This window comes from Notothenia rossii (genome assembly GCF_949606895.1).
Source record: "Notothenia rossii genome assembly, chromosome: 4".
NCBI classification, from domain to species: domain Eukaryota; kingdom Metazoa; phylum Chordata; class Actinopteri; order Perciformes; family Nototheniidae; genus Notothenia; species Notothenia rossii.
The window spans coordinates 81,122,180-81,147,863 of record NC_136902.1 but is presented as its reverse complement, the minus strand read 5'-3'; the positions used below and the strand labels follow the sequence as shown (position 1 = coordinate 81,147,863).

At 39.9% G+C, this 25,684-nt stretch overlaps 1 protein-coding gene and 1 long non-coding RNA gene across 6 annotated transcripts in view; one reads left to right on the top strand and one right to left on the bottom strand.

Annotated features, from left to right (window-relative positions):
* Window positions 1–23,651, top strand: part of gria4a (glutamate receptor, ionotropic, AMPA 4a) — a 91,673-nt gene extending 68,022 nt beyond the window's left edge. Inside the window, exons 14-18 of one of the 5 annotated variants that reach the window (XM_079679551.1) lie at window positions 4,960–5,158; window positions 9,630–9,877; window positions 13,035–13,149; window positions 16,553–16,690; window positions 20,186–23,651. In XM_079679551.1, coding sequence (XP_079535677.1) covers window positions 4,960–5,158; window positions 9,630–9,877; window positions 13,035–13,149; window positions 16,553–16,690; window positions 20,186–20,350 — 865 coding nt within the window. In that variant the 3' untranslated portion in view covers window positions 20,351–23,651. Of the gene's footprint in view, window positions 1–4,959; window positions 5,159–9,629; window positions 9,878–13,034; window positions 13,150–14,791; window positions 16,801–20,185 lie in introns of those variants that run through there. The other 4 variants (XM_079679547.1, XM_079679549.1, XM_079679548.1 and 1 more) reach the window with 4 other exon arrangements.
* Window positions 18,744–20,179, bottom strand: LOC307038224. Its single transcript, XR_013807929.1, has 2 exons — window positions 19,365–20,179; window positions 18,744–19,313 (listed from the first exon to the last, which is right to left on the bottom strand). It is a non-coding gene; the product is annotated as an uncharacterized lncRNA (long non-coding RNA).
* Window positions 23,652–25,684: the final 2,033 nt, after the last annotated feature.

Sequence of the window (25,684 nt, the reverse complement as noted above, 5' to 3'; positions counted from 1 at the left end):
TTCAAGTAGGTTATGTGCAGTTTTTGATTGCTGGAATCATTGCTCCTTTTTATACTGGCCCTAAAAAGATACTTTCCTAAAATGCTCCCAATGCAAGTGGGACAAATTCTAGTGCTTTTAAAAAGCAATATTTCAATACAAGTAGTCTGGGTTTTGAAAAACAAACGTGTATCTTCCAAATTTAGAGTACAAAATGTTCTCTTTATGTTATTGCCCCTTTATTGCAGCTCAGCACAGAAAGACTTTCTGTGTAAAAAACTCAGAGAGAGAATTTTCTATAAAAAGACAGAAACCTGTTTCAAAAACGTCCTTGCATTACATAGACAACAGCTATCCAGTGCTGTCTCAGTTTATAGTTGTTTGAGTCTGCTTGTATTTTTGTGTTTGGATGTGTCAGCATCAATCTACTTAAGTGCTTGTATGTGTTTGTGCATTGCCATGTGTGCATGTGTGTGTTTGTGTGCCCTTGTTATTGTGATTACTGGCATTCTCGTAAGCAGCCAAAAAGCATAATCTGAGGAAGTTGATGATTGAACTACAGGGTAACATTTCTGGCTTGCATGCAAAAAAACATCACCCCACACCAAAAAAGTTAACATTTGCTCCTTTTGGTTTGTTTTGTGTTGCCATGTCGTGTTCAGCCTGCCATGTCACCCAATGAAAAGCAATCCACTATCCACCTACAATCTGTTAGGTGATCAACAATCAGATACATTTGATGAAAATAAACAATATAACTGAGAACTGTGTGTGTGTGTGTGTGTGTGTGTGTGTGTGTGTGTGTGTGTGTGTGTGTGTGTGTGTGTGTGTGTGTGTGTGTGTGTGTGTGTGTGTGTGTGTGTGTGTGTGTGTGTGTGTGTGTGTGTGTGTGTGTGTGTGTGTGTGTGTGTGTGTGTGTGTGTGTGTGTGAGAGAGGTAGAGGAACAGCTTGCCATTAATCTTTCACACAGAGGATTGGGGAGGCAATCTGTTGGCTATCATAGATGATACATGACCCGCTATAGAATGATTCGACTGTTGCATACCAACACAAATGACAGCACCACACAGGCTACACACACATTCACACTGCCACAAGAACCAAGGACGTCACTCTCCAAGCTCACCCACGTACACCAAGGTGCACACGCGGCCTGATTGATTCAAGCATGCGCCGTCCCTTTCCAGATGGTAAACATGTTTTCCAACTTCGATCCAAGGCCAAACACTGGTGAATACTTCCTCCTTCTCCCTTTTTTCATTCACATTCTGTACAGGCGCACACACACACACATAACTCTAGTGCGAAACATAGAAAGAGTCCTGTAGTTAATCATGTCCTCACCCAATACTTTTATTATTTCCTCTGTCGGCTGTTTTCTTTCATAAGAACCATTTTTTTTTATTACAAACTCATAAAAGCCATATACTAAATTGCCTCCTCTAATCATGTGATATAGCAACATTAATGGATTAGTTTACACCGGGATTTATTTGATCAGCGTCTGTTTTACCCTTTACCTGAACTTAAGTTTAGAAGATAAGAGGACGGTGTCTGTTGAGCAAGCTACATTTCAGGAAACCTTGAGTCTAATGTTGTTGTCGCTGTGCTAAATAAATTTGATATAAAAGTGCTCCGTATGCATTCACCTGCTGCAGGTGAATTTATGGCGCTCAGGAAACTCATCTGTCAAACAAATAACTTCAAACAGCTAGATAAGCACTTTTATGTTGATGAGTTCATTTCTATGAGATGACAACAGACATTTATCTTCACACATAAAAAGATGTGTTTGTAGCTTTGTCTTTCTGCAGACAAACTCCAGTTAAAAATGTGACCTCACTCTGCCAACTCAGAATGAGCTCATTTTCACATTTCCTCATAACTCGTGCATTTAAGTAGACAGAATACTCCACACACTAGCTTATGAATGCTAAATAGGAGTAATTTAAAGTGAAGTTTTACCGGAATACTCAATGTATCTAAAGAACAGGCTACAGAAATAGAGATGGTCCCTTAACACTCCACTGCGGTCGCCCACTAGGGATTGGCCAGTTATCGCCCCCCATCCCCTCCCTTTCTTCTCTCTCTCTCTCTCTCTCTCTCTCTCTCTCTCTCTCTCTCTCTCTCTCTCTTGAATTCCAATGGCTTTATCCATATGACCATAATGCCTTACATTATTTTCAATGAACTGTACAAATATAAACTACTTCAAAAACCATATACTGTACATACACATACATACAACAAAAACAACCCATTACTTAATACCAGCTAAATCCTATTTGAACTAAAACAAAAAGATGAATCATTTTGGCAAGTTTTGGATAAGAAATTGTCAACAAGCACAGTATGGGAGTATTACACTTAACCAACCCTAGGCAGGGAATTCTGCAATACAGGAAGGTGTACGCATAGGACGATCAATGCCTCTTTAAAAAAAGACATTTTAAAGGCATTTAACACAGTTTTTTGAAGTTTGTATAACTCCATATGTTGACACTAAGATTTGTATTGTTAGTGCAAGTGTATATTGGTTCGCAATATTGGATATCCGTCCATTTGATTGCTGTGAGGTCTTACCTGGTTGGGAGAAAAAAAAGTAATTGCTGTCTCCTAATAAGTATAAAACAAAACCTTACAGCTCTTTTTCGGAGAATCCATCACAGTGTATGCCAGGTTCATTAATTCAGGTAAAAAGATCAATGCCTCAAGGACACATGCTATCAATTCATATCCGCGTGTGTGTGTGTGCGCACCTGAGTGTGTGTGTGAGTGCTTGAGAGGATTAAGAGGTTTGCTGGCTTTTGAACAGCAGCAGAATGCGGAGTTGCTCCAAAAGGTGACAATTTATGCCGAGTCAGGCGTCAATGCACCTCAGGACTCTCACTCCTCTCACTCCTCTCACTCCTCTCACTCGTCTTCTCTCTCTCCAGCGCGGTCCACTATCTAATTTATCGCTGCTTTCACCTCACAGTGCTATCAACTAATTGCTTCCTGTCCGATGCTGGGCGCTATTTTTATGATGCACATAAGAGGATATACCAAATGCTGTTGAAGAGGATGAAAGTCAATATGTGTGTATTTAAATTAAAGCCATTGTTAATGGTTTGTGAATGTGGAAGGGTTCACTTGTAGGTAAACCTTTGAATAATTATTCCTCAATTCTGCTTTTTACCTCAGCTCTAGCGTTTTGTCATCCCTCACCTCATTATTTTGTTTTGCAGCTCACATGCTTTGGTTCACCCTCACTGCTCTCAGCATCATTAAAAGCGAAAAAGCTTGAAAAATTCTCTCTACAAGCCCAACACCAAAAACAGCCAAACGTAAGAGACTCGTTGATGAGCAAAGAGCAGCTCTTGGCCCTTAAGGAGAACATGTTGGATCAGGTGACCAGAAACTGGACTCAAAATGATTAATGCTGTTGGATTTCTGAGAAAAGCAACAGTTTGGTAACATGACTCAATATCAATGAAACGCCTGCAGCTAGTGCAGAACGCAGCTGCACGTCTCCTCACTGGCCACAGAAAGCGTGACCACATCACCCCAATTCTGGCCTCACTGCACTGGCTTCCAATTCGGTTCAGAATTGATTTTAAACTCCTTTTATTTGTTTTTAAAGCACTAAAGGGGCTGGCTCCGGCCTATATAGCCAAACTCCTCCATCACTACACCCCAGCCAGAGCTTTAAGTTCTGCTGACCAGCTGTTGCTGGTATTGCCCAAGACCAGGCTCAAAACCTGAGGGCACCGAGCCTTCGCAGCAGCTGGCCCCAGGCTCTGGAACACTCTGCCCCTCCATGTGAGGTCGGCCCAGACCCTAGGGGTTTTTAAATCTACTCTTAAAACACACTTCTTCTCCCTGGCCTTTTAGTCAGAGCGGAGCACGACTCCTGACTTTTCCCTGTGTTTTTTATATATCTGTTGTAATTTATTGTCTTTTATTGTGATTGTAGTAATGTGTTTTTAAGTGATTGTAGTATTTATTACATGTACAGCACTTTGGCCCGACCAAAAATCGCTTTTAAATGTGCTTTATAAATAAACTTTGATTTGATTTGATTTGAATATCAACTTACAAAGTTTCATGAGATTCACTTTTGTGTTCAAGACCCTAACTGGTTCGTTTTTTTTTTTGTGAAATGACTTGCAAATATAAAAAAGATGCCAAGATAAGGTACGATCTGAAAAGGAATTGCTATGAAACATTTTTCCTTTTATTCTCTGTGAATAACAGAATAACTGAATTGTTATACGTTCACAGTATACTTCCCCAGAAAACCCAATCCACTTCCTCTCTTGCTCTTTCTAAAGCGTGGATATTTGATGTAGCTTTGTGCGCCCATTAGATCTTCAAGGTCTTTCATTAACTGCAATGCTTAAAATAAAACATGTTGCTACCTTATCCCAGATCCCTCTCCTTTTGTTTAATGTTCTCACTCTCACTTGCTCTCTTCCCATTTACTCGATGAAAACAAGTTTGTGCAAACAAAATGAATTGCCACTTACTCTGATGCTTTAGCTCACAATTGGTAGATAAAGAGAGTAAACATGGAGAAAGAGAAAAGAGAGAATGAGGATGAGAGAGATGAAGGGCCGCCCAGATTACAATCTGTTTAATGTAGCCTTTGTTATTCTTTGTGCTGAATTGGTTCGAGGGTTGAGAGAAAATTGCTTTGGCAGTACTGTCATTTTCAGTCATGCAGAGTTTTGAAAAATGCTTTGTAAAATGACAGTGTGTTGTGTTGCATAACTCTGACTCAGGAAATAACCTTAATTATGTTTCCTTCTCTGTTTTCCCCTCTGTGTTTCTGTAATTTTCCTTTCACCCATTTAACATCAACCTTCATCTTTTGCTTTATCATCCTCTACTCTTTTTATGTATCTCCCAAAACCTTTCATCTCTCCTGCTTTCCTCAAATTCGAACTCCCCTTTTACTTCTTCTCTTCCCTTGTCGCCTTTGTCTCTCTTCTCTCCAGGTCCCTGTCTGGGCGTATTGTTGGAGGTGTGTGGTGGTTCTTCACCCTCATCATCATCTCCTCTTACACAGCCAACCTAGCTGCTTTCCTCACAGTGGAGAGGATGGTCTCCCCCATAGAGAGCGCGGAGGACTTGGCCAAACAGACCGAGATAGCCTACGGGACACTGGACTCAGGTTCTACTAAGGAGTTTTTCAGGGTAAGGACTTCTCACACTCATTGACTTAAATATTTAGGAGACATCAGGATCAGACGACCTACTGGTCTTGCAGATAATAATGTAACCTTTTTAAAAACCAAAGCAGTGTGCACAACCGATTTCAACTCCAGTTTCAAGGATACCAAAAAATGTAGGAGATACCAAAAAATACTGTTTGACCAGTATTGCATAGAAGACAAAATTATTTATGAGTTTCTCCCGTTTAGCAAACAAAGATTCAACATTCCTCTGTCCCACTGGTTTCTCAATATCGCACTTCATTGACATTTGCTGGAAGAAGTGTGTTAAAATACCTCGTGTAGAAGAAGAAGGCAGCAATCTGACAAACATAGACGTAAACCATTCGGGTTTACGGACCTTTGGTTTCATTTTTCAAATAAATGGTTTCCTGATGAACAAATGCATTCTCTAGACCTCAAGGACACACACATGGGTGGATGTAAGAAACACTGAATGTAGGTAGTATTGAGCGTAAATTCCACGGGGTGCCTTTAGGGAAGTGGATGTCAATTTTCAAATTGCTTATGGTCTTTATTTATTTGTAAATGACTGTTATATAAATGTGTTGATGCATGTCGTTGTGTACCTCGGAGGGGAACAATGCCATACCACTGTGCCTTGCATCATTCATCACCCCCACTCCAACCATTATTGCAATATTGCTCACTTTACAGCATAGAAATTGGATGTAAACAGGGTACAAGGGGGAAATGTTCAGTGGCGGTTCAGGAGGTTGGATCATGTAGAACTTTAAAAGCTTTAAAAACAAGCCAAACAATCTCTAGGGCACTTCTGAAATGAAAGGGCAGTCACTAAGAGAAAGAAACGGCGAGAGAGGTTCTGTCGCTCATTTGTTGAAGCTGACAAAAGCTAAACAGTAGAAATCTGCTCTGTGTGTAGGTGGGACAAGGACGAGTGACTAATGACGGTGTAAACCAATTTACAATAGTCCAGGTGGGAGGAGGAGATTGAATGGATGGCTTTCTCCTGAACTTGAATTGAGAGAGGCTTACATTTTGGAAGTGACGCTTAGCTGAAATTCATGGCTTTAACTTTTCAAGCGTTATATAAAACTAGGTTTTGGAGGTGCAGCGTGGGATTTTAATTCATACATTTTTAAGTAAGATTCACACAAATACAAAGGGGCATTTTTTGTCTATCAACCCCTGCATTGAATCACTTCCTTACTCTGTAAAACAAAGCAATAATAATAATAATCATAATGCAAACAATAAAAAGTGGTGAAGGTGGATAGAGCTGTGTTCCTTAGGGAGATATAACTGTAAGATAGTTAGCAGGAAATTAAAGCTGAGTAGAGTGAAGCGGCCCAGATGAATCTTGTAGTGGCTTCACCCATTGACCTCTGCACCCATGTGGATTTCAATTACAAAAGAACTCGTAAACACACTCAAACATAGAAACACACACATTCAAACAGTGCTGATGAAGACACGCGCAAAACACCAGCGTCACCGCATGTACAAAAACAGATCTGCTCTGTCACATAATCATGCTCTGTAGGAATATTCAGAATTGTTTGTGTGCTCAAGCATTGTGTGTGTGTGTGTGTGTGTGTGTGTGTGTGTGTGTGTGTGTGTGTGTGTGTGTGTGTGTGTGTGTGTGTGTGTGTGTGTGTGTGTGTGTGTGTGTGTGTGTGTGTGTGTGTGTGTGTGTGTGTGTGTGTGTGTGTGTGTGTGTGTGTGTGTGTGTGTGTGTGTGTGTGTGTGTGTGTGTGTGTGTGTGTGTGCATATACCAATTTACAGTTATGCTTTGTAAAGATGTGTGCGCTAGAGTGTGTATTTGGGGATGTGGAGGGGGGGTTGGGGTTGGGGGGGTTGTAACAGACAGTTTGTGCTTCTGTGAGCGGCTCTGGCATCATCAACATAACGAGCGGGCTGAAATCTGCGGAGGGTGAAAAAGCAATTTACTCTACCACAGCTGAGGGGGATACGCCACCACCATTAATTATCTGTGTGTATGTGTGTGTGTGTGTGTATTTTTGTGTGTACGTAAGCATCCATGTATGCATATCCAGCCACATATGTAAGCGTGTAAATGTGCATATTAGTGTGTGTGTGTGTGTGTGTGTGTGTGTGTGTGTGTGTGTGTGTGTGTGTGTGTGTGTGTGTGTGTGTGTGGCGATTCTCACAAAGAACAGATTTGTGTGTGTGTGTTAAATATACTATAGTGTTCTCCATAGTGTGGACGCCTGAAGGTGACTTGCAGCATCCATTTCCTCCTTCAACCTCACTCATTGTTAAAGAATCTGGAAAGAGTCACACCGCATTGTCACACATCCATCCCTCCGAGGCCAGGCGCTGCTTTATATGTGCACAGTCATCATCATCACTGTCTCTCCCTCTCTCTGTCTCACTCTCTCTGACACACAAACACACACACGGGCAGATACAAATGCATACACACAATGCACAAAAGCAACGGCCGATAGCAAACTAAATGAAAGATGAGCAGATATCTTACACTTATTGAATGAGAATGATAGAAGGGCTGAAGGGACAGCATGGAGTTTTTTTTATTTTTTATAAGTAATATATGAAAAGATAAAGAATGGGGAAAGAGACAAGGTGGAGAGAAGACGGGCCGGCTGGTCCTCATAGATGAGAGTGACATTATTATAGGAAAGGTGTCCGTCATGCACTAGTAACACGCTTACACACACGTACACACCACCCTCAGGGCGCTGGTTTCAGTATGAGGCCGTGGCTTGTCTCTTGCAGAGCAACAAAATCACACTTAATCACCAGGAGAGAAAGAGGAGAAAGAAGCAGCTCGCTGGTGGAGGATGACAGTTTGACTCCTCTGCTTGTTATTTTCACTCTCGAGTACACACAGTCCACACACACATTACAACACATAAATTCATACTTACATAGACTGGTGCAAAGAACTTCACACACACACATATGCATGGGATATACACAAAAGAATGCAATCTATTGCCTCATACCAGACAGATGTCCTCGGAATAGCTGTTCTGTTAGAGCCAGTGACCACATTCATAACGCCACAACCGGATCATTATGCCACTCTGCCAGTCATAAGCCCATTTTAAGTAAGACAAATGTTCGACTTGTCAAGAGAGATGTAGTGTTACATTTGAAATGTAGTTATAAATGTCATTATGCGCCAGAGGATCAAAATGTAAGATGCAAGACACAGCAGTCCATCAGCATTGTAATTTTATTCAAGGTCTTTAAGATGGAAAATCAGCGTCAGCGGTTAGCTCTACATCAAAAGAGAGAAAAAAATGAAATGCACTAACATTTCTAAAACAAATAGTGCAGTTTGCAGTTCAATATCCGAACCGTATTGTGTCTATTGTAGAAGAAGAACTTGTGGATAATCAATAAACAGCATTAAGTGTCACTGTGTTACCATAATGAGTAGCATTGTTTTCCCCTCCTCAGCTCTCATATTAACATCTCATATTTGTCCTATCTGTCTCAGTGAGCATGGCAAGTTGATTTGAATAATCAAATCTGTGGTTGGAGGAGCTGATAACACTTCAGTGAGGTGTGAATGGAGACCAAGAAGTAGACACAGAGTATGGATGCGTAAACAATAACAACGCATTCCTAAATAATGAGGCTGCCTCGTTATGTATTGTTCTTATCGTCATCAAAAAAACAAAAATGCATGTTTCAAGTACTTTGAGTGTATCTACCCTGTCGGTTGATCTCCTTACCAATCCTATGAATCCCTATTCAAGACGCAAATTATTTCAAACAGTTTACATTTTTATAATAGTTTTAAAGCACTTGACATTGTAGTTTCTAGCTAACTGTATTTAATAATGAATACATTATTACAATTTGACTAATTCTGGTGGTGGATTAATACACATTTTGCTATCGAGTATTTGCCACTCCTGGACTTTGTTTGATTGACTCACCAAAATACAAAATTGATGTTTATGTTAATGAAAGAACATGACACCCACTGTGGATGTGTTGCTTACTGATGTATTTCCACTAGCTATGTATACAACAATAGGTGTCTATGGCCCAGAGGAATGGGCTGTCTGTTTTCACATACTTGTTCGCAGGATTAAATCACAGCCCAACAATAGAATGTTCTACCTTCAATGAGACAGCTTTCAAGTGTCCTTAATTGTGTTTCACAGAGTCACTTAAATGCATGCTTTAATTTTGTGTAAATGCACAAATAGCCTGACATCTTACTCTATGTTCTTTGATTTTGAGACCTTACCGATCCACAGTATTCTTTTTATCTAAAAAGACAGACAATTGAAGGGGGACACTTTTTTTTTTTAATCTAATTAGTTCATTTGTAAGTGTTCCAACTTACATGGTCTTCCCTTTGGAAAATTCTCCTCTGTGTTATACAATCTGTTTTGGACCGCAATGTTATTAAAACGATGCCAATTAATTCCTAATATACACCTTTGTTATCCTTCCTCCACCCTAGAGGTCCAAAATAGCCGTGTACGAGAAGATGTGGTCGTTTATGAAGTCTGCCGAGCCGTCAGTCTTTGCCAAAACCACAGCAGAGGGCGTGGCGAGGGTCCGCAAGTCCAAGGGAAAGTACGCTTTCCTCCTGGAGTCAACAATGAACGAATACACGGAGCAGCGGAAGCCTTGTGACACCATGAAAGTCGGGGGGAACCTGGACTCCAAAGGATATGGGATTGCTACACCGAAAGGCTCACAGTTAAGGTGGGTGGAATAGTGTAACAATAGAAGACAGTAACAAATCTGACACTGTTCTATTGCTGCAATATTCCACCTACCCTGCTGTGCCTTTTATACTTCACCTAGTACTGCCTGTCACTGCTGTCAGGTGAAAATCACCCACAAAATGTCAAATGAGTTAACCAGCGATTTGGATATTTCTTATCAAAATTACTAAAGAATATGGCATCAGTACAATTTATATATTTATCTTTTATAAAATCCCAAGTTAAAGCAACTGTTTTCACCTAGCAGCAGCGATATAGAAGAGAATGTTGAATATGCTAATCATTTGTTTCATCATGGTTTGCTTGATTTCTTTATCTTTCTCATTCTGGCCTCTACTTTGCACATGTTTATCTGTCCGTCTGTTTTTTTTTTCCTTCACCTTCTTCTGCCACCTCTGTTAATTTAGGGCCTGTTAGCTCCATTTCTGTGTCCTCTGTCCTTTGTCTGTCCCTTCCTGCTTGCATCCCTTCTTTCTATCCTCTTTTAACTACTCTATTTCTCCCCAGGGCCACCTTACAGGTAACTTTGTCCATCCGTCTGTTGTCCTGTCTCTTTGTTCCTTTCATCCCCAGAGATGGTAGTCATGATAGTTATGATGATGGAGATGATGATGATGATAATGATGACAATGATGATTATGATTATTATAGCAAAGGTTTATTAAATGAATATGACCGCGAGGGGGGTCAGAACCTCAGACTGATGCCGCTACATCCAGAGCCGTGAGGGGGAATTTATAGACATCAGGAGACAAAAAGTGAGAAACAGGAAGTAGAGGGGCACGGCCAATGGGGGGACTAGAAACTAAACATAATGCAGGATCCCACAGCCAATTTTAAACAAACTAAATGAAACAAATATGAATGGTAATTGGAAAGACACCAAATTAAACTCTGATCATGGAGTAATCCTTAGTTAATTTGTTAAAACTGCACACAAATAAATCCTAATAAAGAGAGCATAAGCTGGAGGGAATGAATGAGAAAGTTTGAGTTCAATAGTTGGTCCTTTTATTGTGATTCTCTCTCAGCAGACATTTGTTTATCGGGCCTGTTAACTTGATTCGACAGTAACAGTCCCAGTAGGTTTCACTGAGGTATTCTGTCAATGCAAATAATTCATTTTCAGGTGACTCTGACAGCACGATGTTACAAATGCCTGCTGAGGTAAAATAATTGACTAAATTCAGCAAAGCTGGGCCACTTGCTGTCTCTTCTCTCCCTCCTTCTCTCTCCGTCAGCATTTCAGATTTGCCTTATGAAAGGCAAAAAAAAACAGCACATCAGCCTCACATCCTGTCCTATAACTTTTCCCCTGTGTGTGGTGCAAACAAGTCTCACAAACCCCAGTCACTGTAGTCTATCCCTTGTTATTTAAACAAAGGTTTTTCCGTTTATGAGGGAAAAGTGACAGACAGCGGGTGGATAGGTCCCTTTTTTAAGCCCCCTCCAGACAACATTTCTGGGACTATCCACGGTTGTCTCTGGCTTCTCTCAATCAGCGGAAAACCCGACCTACCAGGAGCGCACATGTGGCAGGAAAGTGTGCACATCAGGTGAGCCTGCCCCTCCTCTCGGTGTACTATAATTACAGCGCTAATTTCAATTGATGAGGATAATGAATACCCTGATAATTAGAAATGTATGAAGGTATAGCTGCTTTTGATGTAATTATTGGTATTTGACTGTTGTTTTCATGACTGGCAAAGATGTTTGAACTGTTTTCATCCATACCTTTTACGTTGATGAGATTAGTCATGGCTTGTATATAAGATCCCCCCAGATAACACTGTCTCTCTCTGAATCTCTTGACAATCTTTACTTAGCTTACTATTACTATTGATTTCCTAATTTGTCCTGAACTGAGAACCTTCCAGTCAAAAGCCATCTGTTACCCGCAGTCTCCAAACATGCTGCGTTGAGATACCTCCAGATAGGCAGGTGTACAGACAGAGGGGCATACTAACAAACAACCAGGCAGCGACTGCAGTGACCTTTTTGGAAGAGATTTTCCAGCTGATTACAGCATCTCACAAACAGAAGGATAGTCAGCGGTCGGTGGTTGCAGTAGAAAAGACTGACAGGAAGGTCTTTTACAGGTGGCTGTAAAAAGCATAAAGGTACCAAAGCAGGAGACGTAGGACAAAATGAATAAAGGGCATTCAGGAAACAAATTTACAAAATCATTAAGCCCCTGCAGCTATTTTGTACACACTCCTTCGGAAATCACAGTAAGGGAACAGGCCACATATTGAGCAGCAAACGAGATATATTTGCAGGATATAGGGAAATGTTAGGCAAATTAAAACTGCTGGTTCTCTATGTCTCATGCTGTTGCATTGTTGGTCTTATAAAGGGCATTGTCATTGTGTGTGTCAGCTAAATATAGTATAATTGTTAAGAGCTTTATACGAAATGCCTGTTATCAAGAGCTTGGCTGAACACCTGTGCACGCAGAGCATGAATGCCGCATGATGTTTAGCCCTGTGTCCCTGCATTTTGATTAGAGGTCAATTCCTTCAGGGGTGTTGTAGGAAACTCAAGCACACACACACACACACACACACACACACACACACACACACACACACACACACACACACACACACACACACACACACACACACACACACACACACACACACACACACACACACACACACACACACACACACACTGGCAGGCAGGAGAGCATCAGGACAGGAGGGGACAAGAGCACCATCAGCAGGCTGCAAAGATCTGGTTAACACCACTTTGTACCAGCAATCTCACGCTCAGCGTAGAGCATCCTGTGTAGTACAGCCAGCAGCCCAGTACAAGAGAGCAACAGAGGAAAGATACCGTACAACTTATTTTTAACAAAAGCAAAAGAGTTAAAACTGTTAAACATTTAAGAAAGTAACTGTAGCCAAAAAAAGGGTAAGAGTAAGAGAGAGCGTTGTCTGGGGTGCATTCTTCCCCAATAACCCACCTTTGTCCCATCCTCCCTTCTGAGTTCTCCCCCCTCTGCTCCCTCTCCTCCTTGTCTCCCTCCCCTTCTTCCTCCTGGCTGTGGTACACGTCCATATTGTTTGTTTGACCCTCCATCCTCTGCTCTGACCAATCTTATCTGTCCCCTCCTTTTTTACTTAAAGAAACGCGGTTAACCTGGCCGTGCTAAAGCTCAACGAGCAGGGCCTGTTGGACAAATTGAAAAACAAGTGGTGGTATGACAAAGGAGAATGTGGCAGCGGGGGAGGGGATTCCAAGGTTAGCCCTCTCTGTCTGACCACCCCACCACTGGGGGGACAGGGGCCGCTCACCGGCTATGTAGCCCGCGACGGCCCCTGTCCCAAGAGTGTAACGCATGCATCTGCCCTGGCGAGGAGTCGAGCAGCAAAGAGCATCAAATGACACCCTAATTCTCCTGGGACACCCTGCAGCTTAAAAAACAGCCACAATGTTGCATCTGCTGTCAGTGGTGTATGCCTTTTTATAAAAAAAGTTCAGACCCAGTGACAAAGGTACAACACTTGAGCTTGCTGAAACACAGAAAAAGTAATATTTCAATTTTTTAAAGAAACAAATTGGTGAACCCAAAAGTGAACCAATATAATTTGTTGTTGAATCATTAGCAGGAAAAACATTGCATTTTCAATATCATGCAGGGAAATAGGTCCCATTTGTGGGTTAGTGCCTGCCAAGATAAATCAAGCAAACCTCATGATCACCATTTTCTAAATGTGTTTGGCACTGATCTGGTAATGGTCCTTTGAAAGTACAGAGAGTGAAGGTGGAAAGATAAAGAGAGCAATTACTGTCAAGGCAGGAATACTCGCCCCCTAGTGGCAGCTCTGGGGAGAAGAGTGTGGAGAAGGAGACACACCAAACTGAACGTTATGACTCCTTCAGCTGAGGGTCTGTTGTCGGGTACATGGCAGATGAAATAGGTTCTAAAACGTTTAATGGAAAAACGAGATCTAAGTGTAATTGTAGCTCTCAGATTCTTTTAGGCTCAAGTTGACTTGAGGCGGAGGGGACGCTGAATAATTGATAGGAGCAGAATGAAATTACTGTATGAAATAAGTTTCCTACATCTCTTGTTCGTTTGTTAGGTTTAAACAACTCTATGTAGTCTTTTTCATTTAAGCTTTCCCTATTGTGTAAAATATTCAAATATTTATATCACTCTTTTGTAACTTTAAAGTACTGAAACATTTGCTGTTACCTCTTGTTACGTCTTGGCAGAGTTGTAATTTAATGATTGTTCTTGTTAACATTTTACATCTAGTGTTTTTATAAAAGTGGAACACTTAGAGTCAAGTAGACCCGTATTGTTTGAAATATATAAAATCCCCTAAGAGGTACAATTCCAAGGCCTTACTAGAATTAGGATAACACAATATAGGATAATATATCGGCGCTACAAAGTAATTTGTATTTACGGAAGCAACATGCTATCTGCTATCTATAAAAAAGGATCAGACGCGTAACAAGACAGCTTCCTTTTGCCTTCAAAGTCCGTAGAGTTTAGGGATTCCTCAGCTACACATTCAAGGGTCTGTCTCTCTCCCGGTTGTAGCACAGAGCGAGCCTGGCGCCATTAGTCCTGGCTTAACAGTACTTGCCTCTGGCTCAGTGTAGGATCAGCTGGGGCAGCATGGGTGTGTTACCTGTCGTGACAAAGGTTGGTCCCACTCATATGTCTGTATCTCGCATTAGCTCCTCGCTCCCCCCAGCCCCTCCTCAACGAGCATACACACATGTACTCAGTGGGATCCATGCTAGGTCACTTGATGTGAATAACAGTGCTTATCTGTGTAACTGAGCTGTGCAATGCAAATGTGAAATACTCTAATAACATAAAATAACATGTCCTATGATGTTATTTATGTTATTTTTACACGCGAAGAACCCCGGTAAACCTTGCAGTTTTGAAACTGAGCGAAGCAGGCGTCTTAGACAAACTGAAAAACAAATGGTGGTATGACAAGGGAGAGTGTGGACCCAAGGACTCTGGAAGTAAGGTCAGTCTCACGCTGCTGCGGCCCTCAGAACGCTAGCCTGAAACTCTCACCTTTAATATGCTAGCCTGAAACACATGTTGAATATGCTCCATAGTAGACTTAACTACCCATTAAGGGATTCCCTACAACATGTTCCCTTCCCTATTTTGATTCTGACACATTTACCTAAATATGCATGGAATAAACTAAAATTCTCAATTTATGTAGCAATCTGTGGCAATCCCATATTTATTACAGTTAGCTTTATACAATACAATGTAAATGAAGAAGATCGATAGCGAATTTTCACTCTTTTTATTTTCATACGCAAGCATTTTGAGGGGAAATAATACCACTGTTCATTTAGCTTTTACAACTTCTTAAAGATTTAATCAGGACAAGGCTATTTGTTTATCTCCATCAGTTGGAGGAAAACATGGTAAAGCTTCATGTTTCAGGTTCCAATTTTTTCAATATCCTTTTTGTGGAAGAACGTTCTTATTGTTAAGCTAATGCGATTGAATAAATGTGTAAAGACTTCAGTGAACAGCCGGCCAGCTGAACATTCATGTGAATTGTTTCAACGAACAAGCTTTCAATTTAACATACAGTATATGGAGAACATACTACTTTTTTAATAATAAATGAATACTGAATTAATAATTGCATAGGTTTAAGTTGAGCAGTCCTTTCTTCTGGAACTCCAAAGCTGCTCATAGGCTTGACACAGCTGACTCAATGTTGACTATTAACTGCATTACTCCATATTCCTTGTTTTTAAAAACAAATATAAAATGTAGTTTTCTCTATTAGGTCTCCTAAAAAAAAGAAAAAAGAATGGACCTGTGACATAAAGCATTACTATTAATAAGCATTTTCTATTAAAGTGCTACAGCTAATGTATACCCCATACAGAAACAAACAAGAAATTAGAGCCCTTAAATCCCATTCAAACTTTAGTAAAATGTCATCACCGTTCAGATTAAATCCCGCTCTTTTTGATTTATATTAGCTGTTGATTCAAGCTGCTTTGATATCATGTAACTCTGTTGAAGTAGTAGTAATGTAAAATGTACTGTAGTTGTATTGATTGTTAAAGATGTGTAGTATGTAGTATCTGTTGTGTTGATAGTAGTATTAATTGTAGTTGTAATATATGTAATTGTATGATCATTCATAGTTACAGTAAGCATTAAAACAAAATGTAATGTCAGTAGTGTATAATAGTAGATTAATACTGTATAACATAACTGTATCAGATTTTGTCACTAAATGATTTTTCTCCTAATAATTTCAGCTTGTGTCTAACCCACTGTACCTTTTTGTCTCTGTCTGCTTTTTCCCACCTCTTTTCTGTCACTCCAAACACCTCCTTAACTTCCCTCCTGCTTTCTCACTCCCATTCTTTCTCCTATTCTCCTATCTCTCAAATGTTCCCTCTCTTCTCTTATCCCCCTTGCATTTTTTCTCTCCTTTATCATACGTCATCTATTTCATGCATCTACCTAAACGACATACTCTATCATGATCCTGCTCTGGTCTCCTCCTTCTCTTTTTTCTTTCCCCCTTCTTCTAAACTTCACCTCTCTTTTGCCTCATTTACCTCAACCTTCCTATTTCTTCATCCCCCTCTCTACCCAAAACTTCCTCACACTCGCTCTCTCCAGGACAAGTCGTCCCAGGCCCTGAGCCTGTCCAACGTGGCGGGGGTCTTCTACATCCTGGTGGGCGGCCTGGGCTTGGCCATGCTGGTGGCCCTGGTCGAGTTCTGCTACAAGTCACGGGCCGAAGCCAAGCGCATGAAGGTGGACCTTAGCCCCCCCCACTGCCCAAGCCCCTCCCCCAGCACCCAGAATCTAGCCACTTATAGGGAGGGGTACAACGTGTACGGCTCCGAGGGGGTCAAGATATAGGGGTAGGATTTAGAGGCTCCCATATAGGTGGGGTAATGGTGGTGTTGATCATGGTGGTGGTGCTGTAGATTACTGTATTGTGGATGTAGAGGCTGACGCAGCAGCCCCACGCAACCGTGTTGTTCTTCATGTGGTGATGAGGATGTGGTCAAGCATTGTGGAACCAATGTAGCTTTTTATGTTTTTACCAAAGCTTATTTTAGCTAATATTTAGATATTTTTCGGGTTCAAATTTGTATTGTCTTCATTCTATAGCAGTTCTCCCCTGAGTATATTGGGGTTTGATTTATGTGACTACAAATTTGGTTCCATCATCTTTGGCTGCATGTGATGATGATGATGAATATGATGATGATGAAGATGGTGGTGATGGTGACATTGCTGGTCATGCTCATGGCTCATTACTTAACTAGGCACCTGCATTGTTTCTTTACCTTATAGCTTACAAATTATTGAAAAAGCAGGGATGCATAACTCCATTCTCAGGGGCTAGTGTAGAAGTAAATAAATGTTTATATACTCTATAGGGCTGCAATACCTAACTTACTTGCTTGTTTTTTTCAACAAAAGTTAAAACCAAATACAACTCATTGTACCATCACATTAGTCAAAGAAAAAGCAGAAAATCCTCACATTGAGACAAAATAAATTAAAAAACGTGACGTTATAAAAGTTTCTAGTGTTTTAATAATAGACCTGAAACACATATTTCAATTTCATCTTGGCTAAACTATTTATAGATTGCAGTGTTGGTCTCGGTACTTCCCTCAGAGCTAAAGTTACTGAGTGTTCCTCATTAAAATCTTCTAAATGCTTCTGGCTAGAAATTAATAAATTAAAGTGTGGACGCCAATTAGCACAGATTTGGGTCTGAATAAAACTTTTCAGTTCATAATCTGATAGATATCCCAGGAATAATAAAATAGTGTTTGTCCACTATAATTACTATAACTAGACTTGCAGCACCACTGTGAGTCAGAAAAACATATAGGCATGAGCTTACGTGCATTGACTTGTTTTTCAAGGGAAAAATTAATCTGGACCAATTTATACCAATTTAGGATGAGACAGCATTTGTGACAGCTTAAGCAACGTTTCAAACATTCCCCCTGAAATACTGATTTAATCTTATCCATTATGATAAAATTCATACTCAGGCAGTTTTTTTATTACTTTTATTGTGCGATGATTGTGTTAGTGAGTTTGAAATCCCAGAATCTTGTCTAATATACTTCTAATTATTAGTCAAACCCAAATTACGAAAAAGTACAACCTACTTATCTTGACTTCTGGAAGCTAATCAAAATACTAGGAGTGGATTTGTTTTGATTACCTCATATGCACTCATAGATTGACATTTAATCTGTGTTTTAATTCAAATGTTTATTAGGCAGAAAGTATTAGAAATATACATGTGAATCTAAATTAATTATGGCAAACCCAAGTGCAAAAACCTTACTCCATACATAATAGCTTCAGTTTCCCCAGCTGAACTGATCTTTCCCAGCTCAAGTGGAGCTGGCACTATTTCCTTTCCATAAACTGCATCTTCAAAGTGTCGTCCATAAAGTGGAGTTGTGCAGCCCTGTTATAGAAGGTCCAAACAGCCACTCTGACTTATTCAACCCCTGACAACTTCTAAACAGCCCACTTACTTAGTTTTAACGCAGAGGAATAATTGATGAAGCAAACACTTCATATAGAACGGCTACCTAGTTATGGTGTTGTACAAACATGTTTATTGGTGTAAAAGAGCACTTAACTAGAGTGAAAAAAACCTGCTCTACAAACCATTCAGAGGCATTGTAAGGTCATTGATAATTACAGAGTAAGCACAAATAAAGACAGCAAGACATGACTCTAAATATGAGCTAATATCTGTCCGAAACCATATATTTACATGGAGTTTAATGTTAACCACGGATAAACCATTTTTGAGAATGGACTGTAAAGTTTCTTTCGAGCAGTCCGTATCATGTTTTGTCTTTTTTCTATTAAGGTGAAGTACATCAGCATGACAGCAGTCATAAAAAGAGAAAGAGGGCAAACGTTTGGCTGTTTCTGGCAATGAATTACCAAACAGCAAAAAGACATTTAGATAAAAAATACTACATCTAGATGTCTTTTCTCAGATATTGTCTTCTTTGTAAAAATGAAAAGATATTAAACTAAAACCATGTTTTATTTCCTAACATAGATCATTCTCTCTACTTTGTCAATGATTTCTATGGAAATCGCTTCAAGAGGAGACATTTTAAGATGTGTCCCAATCAAAGCACAAGCAAAAGCCATTTAAATCATTAAAAAAAAGCTTTTTGGCTGTTGTAGATATGAATGGGAATCATCACAGAGTTGCCGGTCTGTTTGAAGTGTTGCCCTACTCTGAGCTGTAAAATCATTCAATCCCTCTCTATAAATCTGACACTCCTCAATGTTTCCCTTTTGTCTTCCCAAAGTTGTCACTTTCCAAATCCTTTCAAATTCCTCACCTTCCAAATCCTTTCAAATTCCTCACCTTCCAAATCTTTTCAAATTCCTCACCTTCCAAATCCTTTCAAATCCTCACCCTTATTTTTTGGATAACTGAAACCAAGAAATGCATGGTCACCTATGAAATGCAGATGTCTACAACCCAAATCCTCTCGTCTACTGTGAACATGTTTGTCGATTGTTGCCTGCTTTTACTTTTCATTTTGCCTTAAGTGAAAGTTATTTACCACAGCACTTGCACTGTGTTTTAGTGAGATTTGAATGTGTGGTTTGGGGTGCATTCACTCAAGAAGTCACATGCATTTCTCCCAGTAATTATTTTAGTTTGAAGAGTGCAACAAAGTAGTGCAAAATATCTGAAAATACTTTTTCAGGCTGTTTTGGGGGAAATGTCTTTAATAACACAAGGCATAAAGAGACTGTTCACCCCGAAACAATATACATTTCATGTAGTACTCACCTCCCTGGGCTCTCTATGGTCCCAGATAAAAAAAAGTGTCTACCATGGCTTTAAGGAGAGCTGACTCAACACAATTTTCAGAAAGTTTTCAGACATTACATGGCCTTTTTTTGCTTCAGATTGAGTCAGATTGAACATATGTGCTTTCTTTTTTCTGGGGCTCAACCCAAAAAGCGACTGGAATGCATATAGTCAAAACTTGTTTTGACTATCTGTGTGATTGCACCCTCAGACCTTTCTAACTGTTAGCATACTTGTGTGTTCAGTGTGTGCACATGCATGAATAAGTGTTCTGTGTGCATGTGTTCCTGTATTTATCTGTCTTTACGCAAGTTTGTAATTGCAGTCTTTTGTGCTAATGACGTGATTTTTTTCAAACTAAATCTCTACTCTGCTATCTCCAACCTCTTCTCTTTCCTTCACCTATCTTCATGTAGCTTTCTTTTTCTGAAGCTATGCGGAATAAGGCCCGTCTGTCCATCACAGGAAGTGTGGGGGAGAATGGCCGCGTCCTGACGCCAGACTGCCCCAAAGCTGTGCATGCTGGCCACGCCTCCCTCCGACACCCCGGCCTTGCAGTGATCTCCTCCGGACTGCCCTGAAAACCAAAAACACCTGCCGTGCCTTAACGACACACAAACATAGAGACTTGGACAAGGATATACACACAACCACATGCAATCACACACTTACCAATATCCTGCATAACACACACACACACACACACACACACACAAATACATGCATTTAATAACAGATACTCAAAGCTCACATTTATACACACTTGAAAACAGAATCACAGACTGCGCATCATCATCTCACTTTCCTGCTGCCATTGACTTATTTTACAAGAGATAAGTGAAATTCAACTATGGAGTGAGCAGCGGAGAAAAAAGCAAAGGACAACAATGACGTTCACACTTGCCTGCAGCATTCATTCTATTGTTTTTTGGGAGGACACATGACAGGAAAGCCAGCGAAGACTTTTGTGAAATGAACTATGAGCTTCGAACCTGACCGCAAAACTGATCATGATGATGATGAGACAAATATGGTGATCGCAGCTGACTGTAAAAAAAGAAAAAAAGACTACCAAACAACTCTGTTCCTGGTCTTTCTTCGTTGGACAGTGTTGGCCAATGAGCCCCACACCTTGACAACGCCTTACTAAGACTACAAACATTGTTTTCATCATCATCATCATCATGGTCAACGTCCTCTTAACTTGCCTGCAAAGAGTGCCAGGTATTATCACCCTTAGAAGACCAGAAAACTGTAAGCTTGAACGTTTGGACTGTACAAACCCCCCTTCTTTGCCATTGACTGTTCAAACTGAATGAAAATGCTTTCTTACTACGCATATAGAATAGTTTCTCGCCCCCAAAACCAGCGAGATAATCAGCCAATACAAAACAGAAGTAACCTCGAAACACACACATGTGGCTAATCTCAACCACATTATTCACAGGGGTTTGTAAAGAAAAAAAACAGTAGTAATTAATGAAGTCCTTCATCAATAGCATCGTCATGACAGTAGAATTGCTAAATAGCAAATTGTCCATTACTTTTTGCCTAGGGGCAAAAGGTGAGGTTTAAACTGTATATTCAGTGATGGAAAGAAAAAATAAAACACATGGGCAGATCTCAAATGGCTACCTAACAAAGTGCTTCTCAACCTGAATGCAGGGACCTTATTACAAATGTACAGAATAAATGGGAATGAATATTGTGTTTAATTATGGAAACCAATTCTGCCTCCATGTCTTCTTGAATAATTAATCCAGGCAATGGATAAGGCAAATAAAAGTTCATCATTCTTTGCATGTTTCCTACTCACGGCTAGAGTAGTAAACCATTTGTTTCAAGTGCTATAATAAGGTTGAGAACCACGATTCTATAATGTGGGCACTTCATTTAACTTGACCTACAGTATAGGTATCATTTTCAATTGTCTCTAAAGGTAAATGACTGTAATTGGCAGTTAGGTTGTCATTTGAGATTTTCAGTCTTTTCCACTGGCCGGGTAAAGGTACCATATCAGAAAGCTTGCGTTTTAAAACTGTTGTAAATAACTGCGTAGCAAAACAGAACTCACCTGTCTTTTTTAATCATCTTAGATAACAATTCATTGCAATAATGAATATAAAAGAAAATGCCAATACTTGTAATTAAAATCAAATCTTTTTTATAAATCTACATATATATATAATACAAATAAATATATATCTATACGTCTATAGAGAGCTATAGAAAACATTGATCACAGATTGTCAGAGGCCATGGCATACATTCTGTTACATGGCTGTTTTTTTGATAACTTGAGAATATTATTATGCCACAGTCTTTGTGTGTCCTGCTCAACACTGAATGTCCATCTGACACTCATACGGACACACACATGGAATCGCACGCACATACATTGTTCCATACACAGGGTCAGCTCAGAGTGATCACCCCTTTATTTTTGCCTGTCTGTCTATTTGACCAGTAGTTTATCACTGTTCTTCATTGTCTAACGATGTTTGTTTTGTTATCACTAAACCTTCTGATAGCGAGCTGCAAAGGCCCCTGAAACAGCATGGAGATGCCAGTATTCAGCACTGGAGCCGATACAACGAGAACGCTCATTTAGGCAGGTTGCTGGAGAGGATGGGCCACTGCGATCACTGTACTGTAGGGAAACAATGCTGTCTGACTTCTGGAGGGTGTAGCATTTGTGTTGTATTTCATAATGCCTCAGTGCTTTTTGTTATTTGTCTTCTCACCAAATGTGAGTTCAGCTTCAGATTGAAATTGAGTTCAAGCTGAGCAGGGTTTGTTATTTCTGGGGACATGTTTTGGTCTATCATACTTGGTAAGAGCAATCAATCAACATAACAAATCTGCTATATACCATATGGCACTGGCAGTCTGCTTTGGGACATCCACTTAATTCAAGCCTTGGTGAGAGGAAAATATTTAAAAAAAAATTAATATCTGAGGCTCAATTAGGATAAATTATTTTTAAAGGATTGTCAGTGCAGTTCTACTTTTTGTTACTACTACTACTACTCGGTATGGTGGAAGTGCGAGATAGTGTCATAATACAACAGTACTGTATGTGGGAATGAAATTGTGTTTTCTGCCCTGCTGCTTTTTCCTTTTCTCCCTTGACCTCTTTGGGTTTTTTCTCCCATTTATCCTGTGCCCTACCGCCCATCCCTCAAATCATACCTCCCTCTTGTTTAGTCTCTCCCTTCCTCTCTTTCTGCTTTGGTCTCCCACTCCTGTCCTACAGTGTGACACAACTCTCTCTACAAGGAACATCTCAGAAATGAAAAATGACTTTATTTTCTGCTTTGACACACTGCAAAAATAATGGGATAGAGAACTTGAGACATCATGGAAAATCTGAGTTGAACCTGGTATACCTCTAAAGTCATAACCTCTAACATTTTACACAAAAAAGTCACTTATTTGTTTAACTCACACATGTTTTGTTTTACTTACACTGGACATGAATCCTATATCCAATGTAAAACACAAAATAAAACGTTGAAAATACTATCTTAAAACCACAAGCTTCTGGCAGAAAAGATAGTTAGACAGTTTCTAATAACCTCTACTCTGCCCGGGGATCAGTACAGCAGCACTGCAGCAATCAAACTTGAGAGGAAAAAGGAAATAGTTATCCAGAGGATACATTTGTGAAGAGACATTTAACAAGGAGTTATCACCGCACCAAGCAGACTGTACATACTGTTGTGTTTATTTCTTTGCCACCTCCAGCACATAAGATTTCATGCGTCGACAGCAAAAGCAGACTGCTAGTCTGTCCACACTCTGGCTTTAACACTGTTTCTTTCTTCATTTGTTTCTTGTCCTTCCATTTGGGTTCTTTTCTAGTAAAACATCAATGCTAAACCTGCTTTCTCTGCGTGGTTATTTATCCACTGATCCTGTCCCTGTACAATATACCGTCACCGGCCTGTGGGCCTTGTTTTACACCCAAATCATACTGTAGAAGTGATTGTATTCAACATACTAAAATTAGACATTGAACTCATAACTGGCACTAAAACAGGATTAGCAGATATCAAGATTAATCAATAATAGTCAAATGTGAACAAAAACATGATTTGTTTGGTCGAGTATTTGTTTTACCTTTTTTTTTAAGTGTTGAAATGCTTGACAAAGCTACGAGGTCCACCAAAAGAGATGTACAGATATTCATGTGTGTACCACATTTCATTGTAATCCATCCAATTGTTGTTGAGACATTTCATTAAAAATCATAAAAGTAAAACCATAAAATGTCAGGGGATCACCAAGTCAGTGTCAGTATTTTGGATCTGGGGATAAATGTTGTGCCAATCCATTTAATAGCATTTGAATTATTTCCACCTGGACTAAAGTGGTACACTTAAAAAAGTTTTTATGAATATGTGCCAATCATGGTCTTAATCAAACGAAGCCCTAGTGGACGATGTAACCTTCAAATAATAGCTAGAACTCAATTAGTCAGTGGCTTTAAATGTTTAAAGAACAGCTGGAACTTTAATAATAACCAGAGTTTGTATGTGTTTCTGTTGGGTATGTGAAGCCTCACATGGCGCAGTTTGGGATGATTTAGACCAGATGTTATGGGGTTAAATTCCATACTGCAATGTTGTCATTGAGGCTCCATTTTCTTTCAATCCATGGGGACCTTACACTCCTAATGCAGAGCCATCGCTGACAGGCATTTCCCATTATTACACACACACACACACTGGGTTATTACTGACAAGTATTTCCCATTTACCCCAATATGAAGCAAAATAACCATTTTGAAGTGGTTCCACGACCCTTTTAACCTTGCACCTTCACGTGCAAATGCACATGCACACCTTCAATCAATGCCCCTTTATTGTCACTGTCGAGCGACAGTAGCTTTTCACCTTTTTCATTTTGATTGGCTCATTTCATCTCAGCTTCTCAGTCGCAGTCTTTCCCCTCTCTCAGTTCTGCATTATCCCTCATCCTGTTCAGCTCCTGCTCATCTCTCCTGTTTTCACTCTACTCCTATTCTCCTTATCCCCCACCCCCCTGTCATACTTAATTATTCCATTTTGTTGCATCCCTCTCTCGGGTGGAATCCATCTGAAACCCTCATTTCCCATCCATGGCTCTCTCCCATCATGACCAGCTCCACTGCTCTGACTTTCTATTTGAGGTGTCTCATGATTGGATAGAAAATTGAATTCCATCAGCACACACAAGCAGCTATTCCCCATGTCTTGTCCTTGCTTTTGTTGATGGACTGATGAAATGCATGTTTACTGCAGATATATTGCACACTTACCTATTCAGACAAGACATAGGATGACAACAAATAAACACAGAAAGCTGTGATTCTATCTGGTAGGCTCAATAAGACTATGATTGTCTGGATGAAACACATGTTCATTTTAAATGCCATGAGAAAAGACTGAAGAAAATAAGTTAAAGAGTGATTGAAATGGAACTGATTACAAATAAAATTAGAAGAAGAAAAGTAAGGATTTGTTTCAAGATGATTATCATAGATATTTTCAGTCAGTGAAAATTAAATATGTGCTGCTTGGCTACAAAGTATTCTCTCCTCCTTAAATAATTATATTAGAAATTAAAATGTAGACTTGGATTTGTAGTGTGAGTCGCCTTCTGTTCATGTGTGAAAGAAAATGAAATGCTTTGGAAAGGAATGCCACATCAAGACTTTGAAGCTGGGCGCAAAATGCAGCAAATCCCCAAAGTGCTTTTGAAACTCCTGACAGTCTCTTTAAACCAATCCCCAATGGCCACAACAACAGTATAATGTTCTCCCCTAAATGTTATGAGTCTGCTGAATCTTTCAAAGACCTGGGCCCCTTTTTCTCACGCAGTCTATTGTCCAAGAACACTGCGTTATAAAAACAATTTGTTGAAAGACATAT